Source organism: Prionailurus bengalensis, chromosome C2, assembly GCF_016509475.1.
Source record: "Prionailurus bengalensis isolate Pbe53 chromosome C2, Fcat_Pben_1.1_paternal_pri, whole genome shotgun sequence".
NCBI lineage: Eukaryota > Metazoa > Chordata > Mammalia > Carnivora > Felidae > Prionailurus > Prionailurus bengalensis.
In genome coordinates this window covers 4,422,481-4,443,941 of record NC_057350.1, presented here as the reverse complement: position 1 = coordinate 4,443,941, position 21,461 = coordinate 4,422,481, and the positions used below count along the sequence as shown (strand labels likewise).

The 21,461-nt window shown below is 56.1% G+C and overlaps 1 protein-coding gene across 1 annotated transcript in view; it reads right to left on the bottom strand.

The window, feature by feature from the left end:
- TMPRSS2 (transmembrane serine protease 2) overlaps positions 1-21,461 on the bottom strand; it is a 37,939-nt gene that overhangs the window by 8,755 nt on the left and 7,723 nt on the right. The window contains exons 2-8 of the mRNA XM_043593557.1: positions 20,231-20,301; positions 17,834-18,056; positions 13,008-13,094; positions 11,987-12,106; positions 6,620-6,746; positions 5,269-5,379; positions 2,827-2,870 (exon numbers count right to left, since the gene is read on the bottom strand). Coding sequence (XP_043449492.1) covers positions 2,827-2,870; positions 5,269-5,379; positions 6,620-6,746; positions 11,987-12,106; positions 13,008-13,094; positions 17,834-18,056; positions 20,231-20,245 — 727 coding nt within the window. The 5' untranslated portion in view covers positions 20,246-20,301. The remainder of the gene's footprint in view (positions 1-2,826; positions 2,871-5,268; positions 5,380-6,619; positions 6,747-11,986; positions 12,107-13,007; positions 13,095-17,833; positions 18,057-20,230; positions 20,302-21,461) is intronic.

Below are 21,461 nucleotides of genomic sequence, written 5' to 3'. Positions count from 1 at the left end.
CAGGAGGGAAGAAGGGAGGAGGAAGGATAAGAAGGAGGGAAGAGGGAGGAGGGAGAAGGAGGAAGGAAAGGGAGGAGGAAGGCGAGGGAGAGAGGAGGGGAAGGGAGGAGGGAGAGAGGGTGGAAGAGGCAGGAGGGAGGAGGGGAGGAGGAGGGATAGGAAGGAGGGAGGAGGGAGGAGGGAGAAGGAGGAGGGAGAGGGAGGAGGAAGGCGAGGGAGGGAGGAGGGGAGGAGGAAGAGGAGGGGAAGGGAGGAGGGAGAGAAAGGGTGGAAGAGGCAGGAGGGAAGAAGGGAGGAGGAAGGATAAGAAGGAGGGAAGAGGGAGGAGGGAGAAGGAGGAAGGAAAGGGAGGAGGAAGGCGAGGGAGAGAGGAGGGGAAGGGAGGAGGGAGAGAGGGTGGAAGAGGCAGGAGGGAGGAGGGGAGGAGGAGGGATAGGAAGGAGGGAGGAGGGAGAAGGGAGGAGGGAGAAGGAGGAGGGAGAGGGAGGAGGAAGGCGAGGGAGGGAGGAGGGGAGGAGGAAGAGGAGGGGAAGGGAGGAGGGAGAGAGGGTGGAAGAGGCAGGAGGGAGGAGGGGAGAAGGAGGGATAAGAAGGAGGGAAGAGGGAGGAGGGAGAAGGAGGAGAGAGAGGGAGGAGGAAGGCAAGGGAGAGGAGGGGAAGGGAGTAGGGAGAGAAAGGGTGGAAGAGACAGGAGGGAGGAGGAGAGGAGGAGGGATAAGAAGGAAGGAGGAGGGAGAAGGAGGAGGGAGAGGGAGGAGGAAGGCGAGGGAGGGAGGAGGGGAAGGGAGGAGGGAGAGAGGGTGGAAGAGGCAGGAGGGAGGAGGGGAGGAGGAGGGATAGGAAGGAGGGAGGAGGGAGGAGGGAGAAGGAGGAGGGAGAGGGAGGAGGAAGGTTAGGGAGGGAGGAGGGGAGGAGGAAGAGGAGGGTAAGGGAGGAGGGAGAGAAAGGGTGGAAGAGGCAGGAGGGAAGAAGGGAGGAGGAAGGATAAGAAGGAGGGAAGAGGGAGGAGGGAGGAGGGAGAAGGAGGAAGGAAAGGGAGGAGGAAGGCGAGGGAGAGAGGAGGGGAAGGGAGGAGGGAGAGAGGGTGGAAGAGACAGGAGGGAGGAGGAGAGGAGGAGGGATAAGAAGGAGGGAGGAGGGAGAAGGAGGAGGGAGAGGGAGGAGGAAGGCGAGGGAGGGAGGAGGGAGAGAGGGTGGAAGAGGCAGGAGGGAGGAGGGGAGGAGGAGGGATAGGAAGGAGGGAGGAGGGAGGAGGGATAGGAAGGAGGGAGGAGGGAGGAGGGAGAAGGAGGAGGGAGAGGGAGGAGGAAGGCGAGGGAGGGAGGAGGGGAGGAGGAAGAGGAGGGGAAGGGAGGAGGGAGAGAAAGGGTGGAAGAGGCAGGAGGGAGGAGGGGAGGAGGAGGGATAGGAAGGAGGGAGGAGGGAGGAGGGAGAAGGAGGAGGGAGAGGGAGGAGGAATGTGAGGGAGGGAGGAGGGGAAGGGAGGAGGGAGAGAAAGGGGTGGAAGAGGCAGGAGGGAAGAGGTGAGGAGGAGGGATAAGAAGGAGGGAGGAGGGAGGAGGAGGGAAAGAGAGGAGGAAGGTGGGAAGGGGGAGAGGGAGGAGGGAAAGGGAGGGAGGAGGGGAAGAGAGGAGGGAGAGAAAGGGTGGAAGAGGCAGGAGGGGAGGAGGAAGGGAAGGGAGGAAGGAGAAGGAGGAGAGAAGAGGGAGAAGGAGGAGGGAACAGAGAGGAGGGAGGAGGAGGGAGGAGGAAGAAGGAGGGAAGAAGGAAGGAAGAGGGAGGAGGGAGGAGGGGAGAATGAAGGAGGAGGAGGGAGGAAGGAGGAAGAAGGCAGGAGGAGGGGAAGAGAAGAGGGAGGAGGGAGGAAGGAGAAGGAGGACGGAGAGCGAGTGTGAGTCCTCAATGCCTGGCCTGGCCTGCTGCTACTTGTGACAAGTTCTTTGCCAGAAAGGGAGAGGAGGCTTCCTCTCTGGAAACTCTGAGCGCTGGCGGGGAAGGAGCCACAGGACAGAGGCTCCTGGTCGTGCGGGCGGGTGATGCAGGGGCCTCAGAGGCACAAGCAGAAGTTCACAGTGGACCCATACCCAGGGAGAAAGGGAGGTTGGAGGGGATGCTAACGTCCCAGGGGCTTCCCTGGGTAAATCTCCGAGCCCCTCCAGTGTCTGCCCTGTCCCCGTCACCGCCAGGGCAAAGGAGGCGGGGCTCCACGAGGGTCCATCCAATGGGGGCTGCCTGGAGGTTTTGCTCGAGGGGGTGGGCCTCCTGCCCCACGAAGTGGACAGCGAGGTCCGGAGAGCCGGGGTGAGCACCACACCCTGTTAGTGCCTGAAAGAGCCTGAGCTGAGCCTGGCTGGGGAGTTACGGCCAGGATCCCGGGTCACGCGGTCCACCCGGGGGCATCGGCTAGTTTGTCCTGTTCACACTGCAAAGCTGAGCTGCAGGACCAGTGTTTCATTCGAAAACAGGACCAAAGAGGAGGGCACGGGGAGGGTGCCTTCCACACGGATAGAGGCTGGGAAGCCAGAAGCAAGCCAAACACGAGACGGGGAGACCCACGGCCTCCGGCGCCCCGACAGTTTCCTGAGATTGCCTGTCCCCGCAGGACGGCTGCGTCCCTGGCCCTGAGGCCGGAGGCATCTCCAGGACACTGCAGTTCCAGAAGGGTGTTCCTTGAGTGGAGCTGGGGTACGGACCGGGCGCAAGGCTCGGACACATCCCACCCCATCACCCCGCCTCCCCAGACGCAGGGGATGCATTTCTGAAGGTACAGGGTGCTCCCTTTGGAGGAAAAAAGGGGGGGGGAGGTGGAAACCAGGAATCGCTTACCTATACAGCGCAAAGAAACCACCGTTTTTGACGAACAGACATCACTACAAAAGAACAGGGGGTGTTCTGGTCACTAGAATACACGAGATGCTTGACCCTCAAAATACTTAGAAATAAACATTTTCTTCCCATGGTCGCACCCCCTGCCTCCCCAGACACAGAAGGGCCCGCGATTGAAGACTCAAAAAAGGAGAGCACGTCCACGTGGGGGACCCTGGCATCGAGCACTGAGTCCCAGCCCGGGTTTCAAGTCACAGCTGTGTGACCCCGGGCTCGTTACTTAACCTCTCTGTGCGTCGTTTCTCCCATCTGTAGAGTGGGATAACAGTACCTGGTCATAGACTGGTTGTGAGGGTAAGCACCCAATAACATGAGCTACTATTTTTATTTCCAGAACTGAAAATCGCCCTCTAATTTTGTAAGGAAGTCATCTGTAACCTTCCGGGTTCCTGTAACTGCTTTACACGTATTGCACAGAAAAACGAGACGACCCCTCGTTGGCTCAGGAGCCAAAGAAAAGTCAAGTCACTCATTTGGGAGGTAAGTGAAGTGACATCTGAAAAATAAGTAACTAGCACATTCCGTCTCAGAGTGAATCTTCCCCTGACAGATGGTGGAGGAGAGAGGGTTGGTTGCACCCAACCTAACCACATTCAGGGGGTCCACCCCCGGGGCCTGACCAGAAGCTTAGTCCAGATCACAGTGACCAACAGCCCCTCTGCTGGCCGCCAGGAGTGACGGCACCTGCTTGCCAAGCTCCGTGTAGCCTGGCTTCATGCCAGCCCCCTTCTAGAAGGAAAAAAGGCATTAAGATACCAATCGCAAAATCGCCTCGCTTCCCAACAGCATCCAATCCAGAGCAGAGCCCTGCTTCCTTGAACCTCCCCCAAACGACTCGACACAAGCCCGAGTTCCGCACATAAAGTCAGCTTCTGACACCCTCACATCGAGATGCCCCCCGGGTCCACGGACACTGTGTGTCCCAGGCGTCTTCGGCCGTGCGGCATGGCAACGCCAAGAGAAGACACGTTCCCATGAAAAGAAAATGTTTTCTGAGGGTCACAAGGCTGACTCTCCTCCATGTGGAGGGGCCGCTGTCCGGCCACCAGCGTGTGGTCACATGGAGTCTGCGACTCGGGGATCAAAGCGAAGAGAAGGGAGCCTTCCGCACCCCCCCCACACCCGGCAGCCACCTTGTGAGTCCCGGAGGTGGTGGCCCTCCCTCCCCGCGCAGCCCTGATCCCGCATGGGAGTGTCACCGGGAAGGACAGAAACACTCAGCCTCGACAAAGAGCCCAGGCAGCTGTGTTTAGCTTCCTGGGCAGGCAGACCGCGGCCCCGCCGTTTTGATGTGCACCTGGCGAGCACAGCCCTCCTCCTGGGCTCACTCTGTCACGTTCCTGGGGACAGCCAGGCTGGGCAGCTTGGGTGGAAATCGGCCCCCCAGCCACCACGGCCAGCGGCCACCAGGAACGCAAAGCCGCCGCCGGCCGCCCGCTCAAAGGAAAGGAGGGGTGCCACGTCACTTCACCCACCCCAAGGGCAGCCCCTGGCACCTGGCCCACAGGGAGGTGACGGCTTGGCCAGCCACCTGGGGCTGAGCGATCGGGCCCTGGGAGCTGACCAGGGCTTGCACACAAAGACGCCGTGCGACTTTCACATGAAAGAGGACGCAGGTAGCAACGACGGTCTGGGGAGACGGTGAACATTTTAAACACGCGCGAGACGAAACAAGCAGCTCAAGCACCCCCTGCCCCCACCTGCCCAACCAGCTAGGCCACCAATCCTGCGATCTGCCGTTCAGGTTCTCTTCCACCCACTGGACACACTGAGACCCGCCCTGGGCCACAAGTTGGCTTCGAGCTACAGGACACGTGGGCTGACCCGGACTAGCCCCTCCCTCCCGGGCCCCCCGGGGTGCCGCGCACGCCCGGCCGGGTGCCATCTGACAGGGTGGCTTGGGGGCCAGGGGACCAGCCGTCCCTGCTGCTGGGGACCGAGAGGGCCCCTGGGGAAGCAGGACTTCCGGGCTGAAACGGGCACCATCCCGGGCGAAGCGGGATGGGCTGGTCACCCCCCTTGGGACTCTGACTTTCTCGGGGGTTTGTGGAGACATACCCTGACCCGCAGTCCGTCCGTCTCTAATGTCTGGGGAGTATTTTAATGTGGTCAGGAGGACTCTCCATTTTCACTTTACCATGTTTTCCAGGGCCACCAGGGCCGAGGGCAGAGGGCACGAAGACCATGGCAAACAACCCTCAGCTGCTCCCCGAGAATGAACCACCCCCACTCCGAGTCCGATCTCCTCCCAGAGAGAAACTCTCAGCGATACTGGAATTGCACTCCGAGAACGCCACCTCGGGACCGTGACTCCCCATGGTGTCTCCTGTTCGCTCTTGTTAGAAAATTTCTTAAAGGAAAAATAAAGAAATCACCAAATACCTGTGGTACAGTTTCTTATAGAGATCCATATGGTTAGCACTTGTGTTCACCCTCATAAAGCTGGTGGCCCCACTGTCATCCGCTACTCCGTGGCTAGAATAGAAACTATTCCTAAAGGAGACAGAAAAGCTTGATTAAAATAATGGCTTCGTGACAAGCGACGGCAAATCCTTGGGCCGTATCGCCATACTTCTCTCGTACGGTGTTCGGATAAGGGGGGGACACCTTAGCATGTGGGAAACAAAACCACAAGGTCTGATCAAGTGACGCTGTCTAATAATCCTCTTTGGACCCAATAACCCGGAAGCATCAGGTGAAAGCCCTCCGTGGGCCTTTTTCTAATCTAGTTTGGGCGAGGATAGAGAAATAAGGACAAAGGGGTTGTGAGTACATGTAACCTAAGAGAATTTACGGATGTTAAAACACTCCCCCGCTATAAAATCCCGTCGGGTCCTGAACACGATGGGGGCGTTACTATGTCTGTTGGGGATGGCATTTGGAGAGATTTGGCTGGCTAAGATGCCAAGTTTCTTTCTTTTTTTAAAAACATAATTTATTGTCGGATTGGCTTCCATACGACACCCAGCGCTCATCCCGACAAGTGCCCTCCTCAATGCCCATCACCCATTTCCCCCCTCCCCCACCCCCAAAGATGTCACGCTTCTTATCAAGCAGTGATTAACCTTGACTACTGGCATACGGAGAACGCCCCAGTGCTGCGCAGAAGTCACACAGAGACACCCCGAGGAAGACGTAGTGACAATAAAATCACACAGCCTTTCCCCGTGCGGCCAGACGGCTGCCATGCACGCCAAGGGATACCCTGGGGTGCCCCTGGCTGGGAGCCCCAGGGAAGGTCCCTCCTGTCTCTCCCCCCCATCCCTGTGGCCACAGGCAGGACTGAATTCTCTTCCACGGCAATCTGATGCCACCTGTCCCCCATTCAAAGGCTCAGTGCGTCCCCCAAGCATGTATGCGGTGAACGTCTGCCCATCTGTGCCCTCTGACCTCCCCCAGCCCCCCGCCGCCCCCCCAGCCAGGGAGGCCTGAGGAGGTGAGGCCTCAGTGCTCCTTAGGAGCTCCTTGAGAAAAGGAGTCCCGGCCGGCACCCTGGACCTCGGTGACCTTGACCGTGGGTGGGAGCGGACGGGGAACCGGGAGTGGATGGAGGTCCAGGAGGCGGCAGGGCTGGGGGGTAGTGAGTCTTGCTCACCAGGTGCAGGGGACGGGGGCAGGGGGATGCGGTGGGCACCCGCTGGCTTCCCTGACCAGCTCTGGGAAGGAGCCAGAGGTCCCTCCGGGGAGGGTGGAGAGAATCTTCCCTCCGCTTCTGCGGTGGGGCCGTACTCACCGGTAGCCCATGTCCTGGCACGCGGCCCTTCCGTAGCCCTCGCTCCAGTCATCCTGACACACGGGGTGCCACGACTTCCTCTGGGACGAATACACCTGGAGGATGAAGTTCGGTCCGTAGAGGCGCACTGCAGCGAAGGAGACGCTCCGTGAGATTCTGGGGGCCGTCCCGACACCCCTCGAGCCCCCCCCCACCCCCACACAAAGGCTCAGAGGCGGCGACACGAGGGGTCCTGTCCCCACGGCACTGACCGTGCACCCCTTCCCGGCTCTAAAGTGCTCTTTACCCCCAAAGCACTGGCAGCAGGTATTCAGACAAGAGCCGGAAGGCAGGAGAACGTAAGCGACCGTGGACGGATGAATGGACACAAGGTGGCCCATCTACGCCACGGAGTGTCATCGGCCCTGAGAAGAGGCCCACGCAGGCCCATGCGCTGTATGAAACGCCCAGAGTGGGGAATCCAGAGCAACACTCAGTGGATTAGTGGTTGCGGGGGACCCTGGGGTGGGGGGAGGGGGTGAACATAGAAAAGCCGCTGAACTGTATGTTCTCAGGGATGAATTCTATGGTACGTGAGCCATATCTTGATAAAGCGAGTATTTAAAAATAAATGAAAAAGATAAAGGGTTTTTTTTTAAAAAAAAAGGTCTTTTTTTCAGTTTTATTTATTTATTTTGAGAGAGAGAGAGAGAGACAGAGAGAGTGGGTGGGGGAGGGGCAGAGAGAGGGAGAGAGAGAATCCCAAGCAGGCTCCGAGCATCAGCGCAGAGCCCGATTCGGGGCGCGAACTCACAAACTGTGAGATATGTGACCTGGGCTGAAACCAAGAGTCGGACGCTTAACTGACTGAGCCCCCCAGGCGCCCCCAGAAATGATCTTTAAACAATCATTTTGAACAACAGATCGACCGTTCTCGCCCAACACCCCGGATCCTGGCAGAGCACCAGAGACATGCCACACCCCCCTGGTGCAAGGTTCTGCCTCTAAATTCAGTCACGCTTCGCCCAAATGACCTCAGCGCTTCTGTTTAAGGAAAAGAGACACCTTAGACGTCGTCTAAACCTCTCTCTATGCCAGTGACTTCTCCCTCCCTAGGGGTAACCACAATCCAGAATTCCGAGAACGTTCCATGTGTGAACGGCTGGATCAGGAGGGGCACACCCACAGAGCGGGTCCCGCCCATATGGCTTGAGGATTAACTGGTGTCACATAGTCATACAAATGACCTTGAAAACGGCATGCCGTGAAGGAGGGCAGGCCGCTAAACGCTGTGTGACGTACGACGTTCACCGATGCGCAAAAGCATGTGAGCCCGTGTTCTGAGCTCCGGGGGGAATCTATGTGACTTAACATATAAAACGAAGACCTGATTATCACAGACCTCATTCCTACCCCGCTTCTGTGGCCCCAACTCAGTGGACGTTCTGGCTCATTCCCTGTGACGTGACCAGCCGTGGTCTGATAATTTCCTAATGCTTCCTGGATGGGTGATCCCCATGCGCCATGTGGGAGCTAGCCACGAGCTCCCTGAGGTGGCTACACAAACCGTGGTCCATCCAGGCAATGGAACATCATTCAGTGCTAAAAAGAAACGAGCTATCAAGCCAGGAAAAGCCGGGGAGGAAACTGAAATGCGTATCACCAGGTGACAGAAGCCGTTCTGAAGAGGCTACAAACTGTACTGTATGATTCCGACCATAGGACATTCTGGAAAAGGCACAACTGTGGAGTGGTTGCAGGGGTTGGGGGAGGGAGGGATGAGCGGGCAGAGCACAGAGGATTTTCAAAGCAGTGAGGATACTCTGTATGATACTGTACTGGTGGGTACGTGTCATCGCACATTTGTTCTAACCCGCTGTCCAAATGCAAACACGTCACACGTTTGTCCACAACGCCGAGTGTGAACTAAGGACTTGCGTTAATAATGACATACTAATAATTGGCTCATCCATTGAAATGAAAGTCCCATACCGATGTAAGCTGTTAAAAATAAGGGCACACTGTGTGCAGGGCAGGGGGCCCTGGGGCGCCTGGGTGGCTCCGTCGGTTAAGCCTCTGACTTTAGCTCAGGTCATGATCTCACGGCTCGTGGGTTCGAGCCCCAGGTCCAGCTCTGTGTTGACAGCTCAGAGCCTAGAGCCTGCTTCGGATTCTGTGTCTCCCCCTCTCTCTGTCCCTCCCCTGCTCGCTCTCCTCTCTCTCTCTCAAAAATAAACATGAAACAAAATTAAAAATAATTCCAAAATTAAAATAAAACTGACACTGTGGCATAGCAGAAAGTGAAGGAGACGTTTCCTTTTTGGTTTGTGGTAATTTTAGGGATTTTTTTTTCCTTCCATCTCGTGTCTCTGCAGTCAAATGCTCACTAGGACAGGTGATGGGGATTAAGGAGGGTACTTGTCAGGACGAGCACGGGTCGATGTATGCAACTATCGAATCACTCTCCTGTACACCTGAAACGAATATTACACTGTACGTGAACTAACCGCAGTTTAAATAAACACTTAGACAAATGTTAACTAGGAGAACACGACAGCGGACGCCCCAGAGAGCTGGAAACGGTCCCAAGCTCAAGTTCTTTCCTTTCTTTTTTTAAGTATCAGGAACTTCTCGGCTTTACTGAGGTATAAAGGACAGATAACAATTGTACATACTTAAGGGGTACGACCTGGTGTTTTGAGACGTGTGTACCCTGGGAACCGGGTGCCACAATCAAGCACCCCCACCACCTCGCACACATAGAGCTTTCTTTTCTTTCCTTTCTCCTGCGGTGAGAACACCTAAGGTCTCCCCTCTCAGCCGATCTCAAGTGCACAGAACAGTATGGTAACTGGGTCACCTCGAGTGGTTCTCCAGTTTCTCTGGCGACATTTAATGGCCACAGAAACCAGGGCGACGGATGTAGAAAGCGGATTAGCATTAACAATACGCATACGTTCGATAGATATATTCAAGACTACACGCACCCCCGGAAAAAGAACGCTCTCTGCGCGCACTTGAACGTTTTCAATGGGACGGGCGATATTCTTTAGCGTCAGAAGATGTGCATTTTGTTGGAAATAATGTCCGCTCCACAAGGTGGACAAACTGCAAGCACATCAAATGTGTGTTCTGATCCGACGCGGAAGACACGCATGACGTCACGGTCACCCGTTTTGCTTTATGTAAATAATCAATGTGGAAATTAAATAATCCCAAGTTAAGGTGGGTCTATCCAATTACAAAATCTGACCCAGCGATCTTGCTTCTGGAGGTATTTCCTACCAATATTCTCCTGTGCCTGGAACATGCACGTTGGGTCCCCCAGAAGAGAGGCCTCCCAAGGCATGTCTACACCCAGGAGCACGGAGTGTGTGGCTGCGGGAAAGCGAGGGCTCAATGGTCCCAGGATGTGTCATCAAGGCCCGTGCAGTCAGCGGGGCAGTGACCACTGGGAGGTGAGGACAATACAAAATATACACACACGTATTTGCTTTTTCACCTAAAAACTCTCCGTAAGAGAAGGGAGAGATGCATATCTGCTGCCCTTGAGAGAGACACGTGATTGGCTGGTGGATGGGCACATGACCGTGTGCGCGTGTGCACGCATGTGCGTGCAGGGTGGGGGAGGTTGAGTTTTCCTTGCACATCCTTGGGTACTTCCTGAGTTTGATCTGCCCGGGTACGTTAGCTCAACGCGTTGAAGGAAACAGACACAACGTAAACATTAAGAAGACAGGGAGGAAGAGGAACTTGAAGAATTCGTCTTGCTAGAGTTCAGGGTTGCCCATGTGCGCCCGCCCACGCGTATGAAAACACCAAAAGCCATCACACCTGATCGCTTCACCACGCTCTGAATCGCAACGCCCCCTACTTAGGAAAATGGCGACAAATATGTCACCAACACACGGGCAAGGCGGTGTGTTGAAAGTTTAACGAGCTGGGGGGGGGGGGTCACTGCCAAGTGCAAACGCTCTCTAGGATACCGGCAAGGCTGTGCTGTGGGGGCTCACGGACCGAGGTGTCGGCCATGGACACAGGCCGCCCCAAGAGCCACACAGAGCCGGCGCCCAGGGCCCAGCCTTCCCCACTGGGGGGTCCCACCAGCCGGGGCCAGCGGCGTGTCCCGCACAGGTGCCGTGACCTGGCTCAGAGGACATGCAGGAAAGCTGTCTTCACCCTGGAAGGCCCAGGAGAAGAAAGGGGACCCACATCCTCTGCCCCTGTGTTTAAATGTTTTTATGTTTATTTTTTTGAGAGAGGGAGACACAGAAGCCGAAGCGGGCTCCAGGCTCCGAGCTCTCAGCACAGAGCCCACCTCGGGGCTCGAACTCATGAACCGTGAGATCATGACCTGAGCTGAAGCCTGACGCTCAACCGACTGAGGCCCCCAAGCGCCCCTAGTCTGCCCCATGTTTAAATGAAACCCTCGGGAGTTAGGAGAAACTGGACAGGAGAGGAGTAAAGCCGCTCCTGAAATTTCTGGCGATGCCCCTGACGCTACAATTCCGAAATTTCTGTTTGCTTAAAAACAAGTGGTTGTCATATAAACGTGTCAGAGCGTGCGGCAGGACCCAGGGTGCGGGGACATAGCATCACAGCGCCACGGCCGTGGTCCCCGCGTGCCTGGGTCACACTGCCTAACATGTTCCGCCGGAGGACCGCAACGTAAAAGCTTTTCAAGACAAATAAGCCAGCTCCAGCCAGGGGTGGAGCTCAGTTACCGGCACCTTAGACGATGCTTCGTTCCTCCATCTCCGCCCACCCAGGCCACACGGGCACGGCCGGGAAACAACCAGCCGGCGTGCTGTCCCCTCGGCCGGTGCCGGACTGAGGTCAGACTCACTCTGCGGGTGGCTGTCGGTGGATGCAGCACCGCTCCCGCTCAGGCCCCATCTCCGATTACAGCCACGTCACCACCCTTGAAATCACTTGCAACAATCGACAGAAAATACCGGAAGCAAAGCCAGGTGCCCGCTCTGTGATGACAGACACATATGATTCCAAAGGCGAGCCGGCTTTGAAAGTACATACTGCGCCCCCCCATCTCCACGTTAAATACTTCGCTCCTGCAGTGGCTGTGAGGTGACACCCCGGGCCAGCTGGGGGCGCCCTGTCACAGTGACCCAGCCCTGCAGTCCCCCTCTGTCCCCGCTGTGTGCTGCTGGGCCAGGAGCACACCCTCTCTGAGCCTGGGTCCTCATCTGCGGTCAGACCAAAGGTACAGCCTCCAGATAGCGGTTCAGTGACCTCCCGGGTGGCCGTGCCGGACACAGCCTTGGCCATCGTGCCTAGGATGGGGCCGCGGTCTTTGCGGTGGACACCAGGAGCCGGGGCACCCCGGGCAGAGCGGTCGCATCCCCAGGCGCACGCAGTCCTGAGACTTACCGCATCGGTTCTCGTCCTCCCCGCTGGGGCAGTGCAGGACCCCGTCACACCAGTGAGAGGGGCTGACGCAGGTTCCCGAGGACCCGCACTCGATCCCGGACACCAAGCACTTGTTCTCCACTTGCAGAGAGACGGGAGGGAGACCCAGTCAGCTGGGGACACCAGGAAAACCCCACGTACCCACTGCGAGCGCCAACGTCCGCTCTCCGAGCCCCAAGCGGCAGGAGAGAAAAGCACGTCCCCCCTTTGTCTTTTTTTTTTCAACGTTTATTTATTTTTGGGACAGAGAGAGACAGAGCATGAACGGGGGAGGGGCAGAGAGAGAGGGAGACACAGAATCGGAAACAGGCTCCAGGCTCTGAGCCATCAGCCCAGAGCCCGACGCGGGGCTCGAACTCCCGGACCGCGAGATCGTGACCTGGCTGAAGTCGGACGCTTAACCGACTGCGCCACCCAGGCGCCCCCCCCCCTCCCGCCCCTTTGTCTTAATAAGGAGCAGATGCGTCCTTGACCCCATCATCTACCAAAGGAAACAGGGCTGGCCGTCAGAGGCAGGGGGGGCCCCGGTGCATCACTTCCAGGGGGGCGGGGAGGGGCTCCCAGCCTTGGGCTTGGACAGCACCCCCCGCCTTCCTCAGGTGACCTCTGGATCCGTAAATGCCCTGAGTCCCCTGCCCTGGGCGGACGGAAAGGCGGGGCTGTGGTTAAAGGGCTGCTGCAGGCAAGACCCGCCCCAGCTCATAGCAGGTGATGCTGCACAGAGATCCAGGGACAGGTGGCCCCGGGGCGGCAGCTAGCGCCCCAGAGCACCACGTAAACCCGCCGTGGTCAGTACTCCACCAACAGCATGGGATTCCCGCGACCCACGGGGTAGGAGGAAGCGGGAAAGTGACTCCTAACAACGGGGACCGTGAGATTGGAGGAGGAGGATGGGGATTCTGCGTCCCCGTCACCAAACAGAAGCAACAAGCCCCACCCCCAGAGAGCGGGACACCCCACGAGGATGCCCCCCTGCACTTACTGAACTTCCAGAGCAGGACGGCGGCCAGCACGGCTCCCGCCAGGACGGCCCCCAGGGTGAAGGTGATACACAGCACTTTCTTCGCCTCTGGGGAAAGGGGGGTGGGCACACCATGTGGTTACAGAATTTCTTAGAAGGCACACTCTCACATCTCGCTTGTATAGTACAGCATATCATGAGATAATAACTTTGTTTAAGTTTATTTATGTATTTGGAGAGAGAAAGCCAAGTGGGGGAGGGGCGGAGAGAGAGGGAGAGAGAGGGTCCCAAGCAGGCTCCACACAGTCAGCAGAGTCGGGACTCGAACCCCCAAACTAGAAGATGGTGACCTGAGCCACAGATGCCCAACCGACTGAGCCACCCAGGCGCCCCATGATAACTTTTTATACACTCAAAAATGAGGCTTTTAATTTTAAGAACGCATCCTGCAAGGTCTCAACCTCTTCCGCACACTCAATGTTATGCGTTTTAGGGCACAAAAGCAAAACAGGAAGCCATGATATGAAGTAACATATACTTATGTTAAGCTCTTCTAAAAAAAAAGTATCATCTTAAAATAGTCCGATAAGTGCTTAATGTAAAAAATTGCCCCAAAGAGGGAAAATGCCTTGTTTTAGTAATTACAAGCATAGGCGCACCTGGGTAGCTGAGTCGGTTAACTAACTTCCACTCAGGTCATGATCTCGCGGTTTGTGAGTTCGAGCCCCGCGTCAGGCTCTGTGCTGACAGCTCAGAGCCTGAAGTCTGCTTCGGATTCTCTGTCTCCCTCTCTCTGTGCCCCTCCCCTGCTTGCACACTTTCTTTCTCTCTCTCTCAAAAAATAAATATTTAAAAAAAATTAAAAAAAAAAATACAAGCGTAAGATAGCAGGAATAATGTCCCCAAACTATCACCTCCCTGGCGCTGGTGTTCAAGGTAGAATGAATTGTCTTACTCAAGGCAGGTCAGCGAATGGATGCCACAGACCCACAGCGTCCCGTTCGACAGCCACCAGCCACACGTGGCTGTTCGCACTTCAGTTACGTATCATTAGGGGTATTAAACAGTTCCGTAAATTCAGATGCTCAACAGACATGGGGCCGGGGGCTGCTGTACGGAAAGAGCGCGGTGTAGAACATTCCCATCACTGTGGAACGTTCCATCGGGCAGTGCTGACATCAGCCTTTTGGTTGGAGGAGGAGCACTGAGCTCACATCTCAGCTACGAATAAAGTCATTTGCAGAGGGTCATCAGCGTTCTCTAGTCAAAACAAAACGAGGGGCCCGTTGTTGGTCAGAGTGTAAGCCAAGGTTCAGAGGGCAGGGCCAGACAGGGCACACCCAGTAATTAGTGGCTCCGGGGTGGGGGTGGGGAGCAGAGGGTAGAGAGAGAGGCTGAGGGCAGGGAGGCGGAGAGGGCATTCAACAGACCCTCCGACCCGCTCTGTTTATAGGACACCTGGGTGTCCCGGAGGGCGGGGGAGGCCCGGGGAACCCCACCTGTACACGTCTGTGCTTCTGGAAGTCACCCGGGGCTAGAGTTCAGCTTCTGGAGTCAGGTGGACTAGGGCCGACCCATCTGTTTGGGCTCAAAGCCACGCCTCTCATCTTGTTATCAAGTTCTTAGGAATCACCAGGGAGCCTGCTAACCGGCGTTCCTGGCCTCGATCACCAGGAATTCGGATTCCACTGGGGGCGGGGAGGCATGAATTTGCAATTCTAACAGGCTCACAGGGGAGGCGGAGGCTACTGGTCTGAGGAGAGCCCTGAAGTTACCAGAACTGGGCAGGGCGGAGAGGCAGAGGACGCTCACAGGGGAAATTCCAAATGGCCAGTTTGACCCGTTAGCCAAGGACAGTTTCTCGCTTCAGGGAGCTTTCCTGTATGCTGTTTGATCTAGGATAAAATAACGTGCCCGGTGAGCTAGAAGCTACTAAGTATTCTGAACCTCTCAAGGGGCAGAGGGCAACCTGCCCCCCTCTCACTAGGAGCAGGTGCGCAGCGGGACCCCCGATCCCACCTCTGCTGGACAGGCATCCTGCAGTCAGCGTCTGGTCGGTCCAGACCTGACTCGGGGCTGGTTTGCAACCGTGCTACTATTGGGTTTAATTACAACTCACTGCCCGTGCCCCTTTGTCGTTATCGATTCGGTCTGCCGTTGATTCGGCCCTAGCGAGCCCAGGACCAAGCATCTGCATCACTGACTGTTGGCCTCGATTCCTCCCAAACCCAGTCTTTAAGCAGTGCACGCACTGGGACGCAGCGTGAAACATTTAGGACCGTTGCTACGGCAAATAGATGCATTATGTCCCCAAATGGCCCTTGCACTCCCGAATCTGTGCTATTTGAGGGCGCTGAAACTTCCGTTCTCTCCTGTGATGACGGCCAGGCCACTGTACGTTTGTCAAAACCCACAGGACGCACAAGGGAAAGACTGTGATCCTAATGGAAAACTATGGACTTTAATGACAACGTATCCATATTGGCTCATCGATTGTAACGAGCGGGGCCCGCTAGCTACGGCAAGATGAGGGGACAGACTTGGGGGTAACAGGGGTAAGAGGGACTGTGCCCTGCTGTTGGGTAAGCCTAAAAACTACTCTCAAAAACGGTCTGCTAATTAAAAAAACATTTCCAAGGCCAAACATTAGACTTATCAAATGTCCGTTGCGTCTATAGAAGTCAATTAAAAAGGTCTTAAAAATAGACAGGTAGGTTCACTCAGCCCGTTTTGAGTTTAAAGGGCAGTTTTGTAATGCAAAGTCACACATGTAGGCTCATGTTCTTCCCTTATAAAGTCACTGATAAGGACCGTACAGATTCCTGTCCAATTGCCTGTCATCACCAGGTTTCCCCCCAGAACAGTGGAAATGTGTGTGTCAGGCGAGTGGGCTCCCCAGGTCTGCCTGCCCTTTCGAGGTGCTGACCTCAAGAGGGGACCCTTGGTGTCTGATCACCACCCCCTTTTTTCTGGGAGGCAGGTACCACTGTCAGGAATTCCCTAGCCGTCTACACCTGGCTTCCTTCCAACCACCATGATGAACTAAGACTGGGGCTCTACTGACATCTTGGCTGGGTCTTCCGTGGCGGGGGGCTGTCATGGGCACCACAGGTGTTCAGCAGCATCCCTGGCACCTGCCAGTCACAGCCTCTCCCCAGTTATAACGACCAGGCCCTGCCCAGTGTCCGTGGGGGTCAAAATCAACCCTGATTAAGAACCACGGGTCTCAACCTCCCCAACTACCACCAGAAAGACATCAGTGCAGAGGAGGGCATTTCCTTGATCCGAGAGGAACCAGGGGAGGGAAAGAGGGAACCGTATAGGCAAGGAGAAGGGGTAACTGAGGAGGAGGAGGAGGACTGAAGGGTAGGAGATGTGGGAATAAAAAGGAGTAGAGGTTGGGGTGCCCGGGGGGCCCAGTCGGTGAAGCGTGTGACTTTGGCCCAGGTCACGATCTCATGGCTTGAGTTCGAGCCCCGCGTCGGGCTCTGTGCCAACTGACAGCTTCCAATTCTGTGTCTCCCTCTCTCTCTGCCCCTCCCCCGCTCGCACTCTGTCTCTGTCTCTCAACAATTGGCATTAAAAAAAAAAGTAGAGGTTGACGAGAGGAGGAAGGAACAAGAACCCTTTGCGAAGGGTGGGGGAAGCAGACAGAAGCGTCGGGGCGGAATTAAGGGTGACGGCGCTGGTTGAGGGCTACAGGGGTCCGGAGACGTGCACACGGAGCCTCGAGCAGCACAGGCCACGAGGACTCACTTCTGCGCTTTGTGATGCGCTGCGGGGGCAGGTGGAAATTCACTTTATTGTTAATCTTTGACCGTACAAGCTGTGTGTACATGCGTGCTTGCAAAATAAAAACCCCGTCGACAAAAATGCGAATTGTTGAGTCACTAATTCCAGTACTCGTTTACCTGTTCTATACCTGCTCTGCTGTGTCCACGGGATCCTTTTTTATTTTACTTTATTTTTTTTAAATGTGTACTTTAAAAACATTTTTTAAGGTTTAGTTTATTTTTGAGATTTATATATATATATATATATGTATAGAGAGAGACAGAATGTGAGCAGGGGAGGGGCAGAGAGAGGGAGGCACAGAATCCGAAGCAGGCTCCATGCTCTGAGCTGTCAGCACGGAGCCCGACGCGGGGCTCGAACCCACGAGCCGTGAGATCGTGACCTGAGTCGAAGTCGGACGCTTAACCGACGGAGCCACCCAGGTGCCCCTGTGTTTATCTATTTGGAGACAGAGAGTGTGTGTGAGCAGGGGAGGGGCAGAGAAAGAGGGAGAGAGAGAGAGAGGGAATCCCAAGCAGGCTCCGCGTTCGATCCCATAAACTGTGAGATCAGGACCTGAGCCCACATCAGAGTTGGCCGGTTAACAGACTGAGCCACCCAGCACCCCGCCCCCACCCCCCGGCCCCCCCTCCACGAGATCGTTAAAGCCACGAGATACGTCCGTGTGACAACCACACCAGCCACCTCGTTCGCTGAGCACAAAGGCCTTGTCCCGCGTCTCAAACACGACTCGCCGTTTCAGGGAACCGCACCACAAAGACAGGGTGGGTGGTGACTCCTGTGGCCTAGCTCACCACTCATTCCACACGACCCAGCGACAGGCCCCGCAGGCAAGAGCAGGACAGGGAGGCCCTGCGTGCGGACAAGGCTGCGACAGGAGGGTTAAGGAAAGTGAAGAGAGGGCTTTGCAGCGGGGCCGGAGGCCAGAAGGGCAGTGACAGCGAGGGAGAGGGGAGCCCCGGCAGACGGAGGACGGTTAGCGACAGAGCCACCGGAGAAGACAGGCCCCACCGCCTGGACTGTTGTAGGAAGTAAATGCAAAGGGGTCCTACTTGAGGTGCACACTGTCCCCGACGGGGACTTGGGCTGCGTGTGGCTGCTGGGCGTGGAAGCGTGCGTCAGCACCCTCGGCGCGTACTGGGGCACCGCGGGCGGGTAGTAGGGAGCCGGATACGCCGAGTAGGCGCCGGGGACCACGGCGGGCCGCGGGGGGTACAGGCCTTCAGGCTGGTATCCATGGTTTTCGTAGAAAGGTCCGACACCTGGCGGGGGCCCCTGGACAATGAAGAAGAAGATGAATCACATAAAACCCCAATTGCCCTAAAGGTTACACGCCCACCCGCGGTCCTCAGACAAGGTGCTGATAAGGCTGCTGCAGACTCCTGTCGGGCCAAACACGGAACTCACCTGCAGTAAGGGCTAGCCAGAACTTCCAGCTGGCTGTCAACGGCTTTTGTATTTGCTCACTAGTCACTTTTGGAAGTAAAGAGCGAGTAACGGTCAACACCGCAATTTAGTGAAGAATAAAATATGAATTAAAGACAAAACGTGCAGGAGTCTGGGAATGGCTCAATACCCGATCCCAGGGACGGAGATTCTCAGGGGGACAGTACCGGCTGTATCTGAGCGGCAGCCAGGCACCTGCACGCACGACCTCCTGGAAGCCTGACCAGACCCCCCGAGGATGGTGCAGGGATGACTGACGGACGCACCCATTTTGCAGAGACGAACGTGAATGATGGAGGCTGAGAAATTTACCTAAGGGTCCACATTAGACATGCTATTCCAAAAGTTCTTTTTCTGTCTCCTCTTCTCTTACAGAGACGTGTCACCATTTACTAACGGACATTTAAATAGCTTGTGGATGGGGGCTGTGGGCACGCACGTCCGCAGGGAGCCTGAGGGGTTCTGTCGCCCTGAGGGCAACCGCTGGGTCTCAGCGCACAGGGTGTGCCAGGGGCTGCCCCAGCCCGAGCTTTTTTTCCGGCTCCCTCCATCTTCTCCGAATGCCCTTCTCTTCTCCCTCGGCCTAAACGCCGCCTTCTCCCGGCTGCCCCTTCAAGACCCCGCCTGGACCCCCACCGTGTCCTCTGTTTCCATCGTCCTTAATCGCCCACCGGCTGGGCCACGCTGGGAGGCCACGTGTGCCCCCCAGCCTTCTTCCCACTGATTCATTTCTTCCGTTTCTTGTGGACCATGGTCTCCGACAGGACTGGTATTCCGAGCAGAGGAGGCACCACACTTAGCATTTTAAGCGGGGCCTCCAGGGAAGCGAGATTATACAGCAATGCACCAAAGGCGGGCTCTCAGGGTTCACCTCTGCTTAATAACTCACTGACGCTCTCCCTCAGAAGTTCAAAGACTAACTCTGAACCAGAGCAGTGCACAGAAAGGGAAACAGTGTAATCTGTAATCTAAATGGGGCACCAGAGGCAAAAAAAAAAAGCACACGTGTTTGGTCTCTATCGGAAGCATCTAAGAACATGCTGTCCCACCCAGGGAAGGTTGCAGCAGGCACAGTGGCCTGTCCCCGCAGTCTTGTGCAGCGGATAGGAAGTTTTAAATGGATCCAGTGACTAGCTACCGGCAATGGCTAAAGGGGAAAAAGCGTAAAGATCTATTCTCCAGATAGAAGATACGGGAAATGTCTGTTATGACACACAACTGCCCTGAACGCATGCATTCCCAGGTATAAGATAAATCAGTGAGACTTGGGTGGATCCTGAGAAACTTAACAGAAACCCATGGGGGAGGGGAAGGAAAATAAAAAAAAAGAGGTTAGAGTGGGAGAGAGCCAAAGCATAAGAGACTCTTAAAAACTGAGAACAAACTGAGGGTTGATGGGGGGTGGGTGATAGGTATTGAGGAGGGCACCTGTTGGGATGAGCACTGGGTGTTGTATGGAAACCTTTTTGACAATAAAGTTCATATATTGAAAAAAAAAAGATAAATCAGTGAGAGATAATGGGGGACACTAAGGACACTGCATTAGTCTCCAGAGTTGCTGGCGGTGGGGGCGTCCAGAGAGAGGGATGGTCAGCCCGGTGCTCCATTCGGTCACAGCCTCCCCCGGTTCATCAGGACACGCGGCTGCACCGGGGTCTGCTGTCCTTCTCTGGGACTGCCTCCCTCCGGGCACCCTCCTGCCCCTTTTCCTTCCACACATCCTATCCTGAAACCCCCCTGCAGGGCAGGAAGAGAAGAGGCCCCAGTGAGCAGTGCACATACCCCACAACCGCCCCACAGCTCTGGGGCGCTCTCAAGGGGTGCAGCTGCTGTGTCCGCACTCCCGCCCAGCCTCACCGAGAGAGGGCCCCACCAGCATCCGTGGAGCACACGCATTCCCTGCGGCCAGCTCTTAAAATGCCGCCCAGCACACACCTCAGAAAACAACAGCAGGAATTAAGGGTACGAAGAAAAGGCCGGGGAGGTCATTATTAACCACTTACTGAGTTTAAAGCCATCCTGAGTTTATCAGCAGCATCAGGTAATGGTAGAGATCCGGAACGTTCAAGACGACCTAGAAGACAGAATGATAAGACTGTGGTACTTCCATACCGGTGAGTTTTTAGGAGACCCGTGGGGAAAGAACCAGAAGGCTTTCTAGGTGAGAGTTAGCTCCGGAAGAAACGGCAGTTCTATCCGTTCACCTTGGCCCTCACTTTCGCCCGCCTCTTCCCTGCGCACGGGCCGAAGGAGCCTGGTGCTTGCCTGCGTTAGGGTCCAAGGCCAGCGACGCTTAACACGGCTCTGGCCAGACGTCCCCAGGCTGCCTCTTGCAACAGAGGATCCCGGCAACAGAAGCAGGCACGAGGTGCCTCTCAGACCCTCAAGTTCAGGCGAGGTTAACGGGGGGGCAGAGACCTGGGGTCAGCTCGTGGCAATACCCCTTCCTGGAGGTATCAGCGCCTGAACCTCTCTGAATCTGGCACAAAAATGGATACGGAGTCGGCCACGGTCCCGTTCCGATGAGGATTTTTTTTTCTTTTTTAACGTTTACTTATTTTTGAGAGAGAGACAGAGGCAGAGTGTGAGCGGGGGAGGGGCAGAGAGAAAGGGAGACAGAATCCGGAACAGCGGTCAGCACAGAGCCCGACGCGGGGCTCGAACTCACAAACCGCGAGATCGTGACCTGAGCGGAAGTCGGACTGAGCCACCCAGGCGCGCCCCCCCCCCCCCCGTGAGGATTTCATGAGGGGGCCCCGGCAAGCAACAGCCGGCCAGGAGAGGCTCCCTCCCTCGCTCCTGCTGAGCGCCCACGGGGACGGGGTGGGGGTTGGGGGGGTAGGTGTCCCCTGGAGAGCACGTGGTCCAGAACAGTACCCGAGGGAGGTCACACCGGACTTTCCAAATAAGCCATGTGGAATCTCCTACTTCTGAATAAACACATGTAAAAAACCCTCCATAAAACACGTCCACACACGCCCATTACACCACCTACTACCCCCAATCCAAAAAAAAAAACCAGTTCGGAACTGACCATTTTGATCGTTTCTGAGGTTGGCGGTAATGAAAAGAAGGCGCTTTTGTTTGCAGAGGTTTGTGAACAGTTGTGACAGCAATTTCTAGAAACACCATCCACACGGGATGCGTTATAGTAAAGCCCCCATTCGGCCATCACTCCCTCCCTCTTGTGGGCACAGGAAGGGCTGCCCTGGGCCCCTCCCTGCTGTCTCGGAA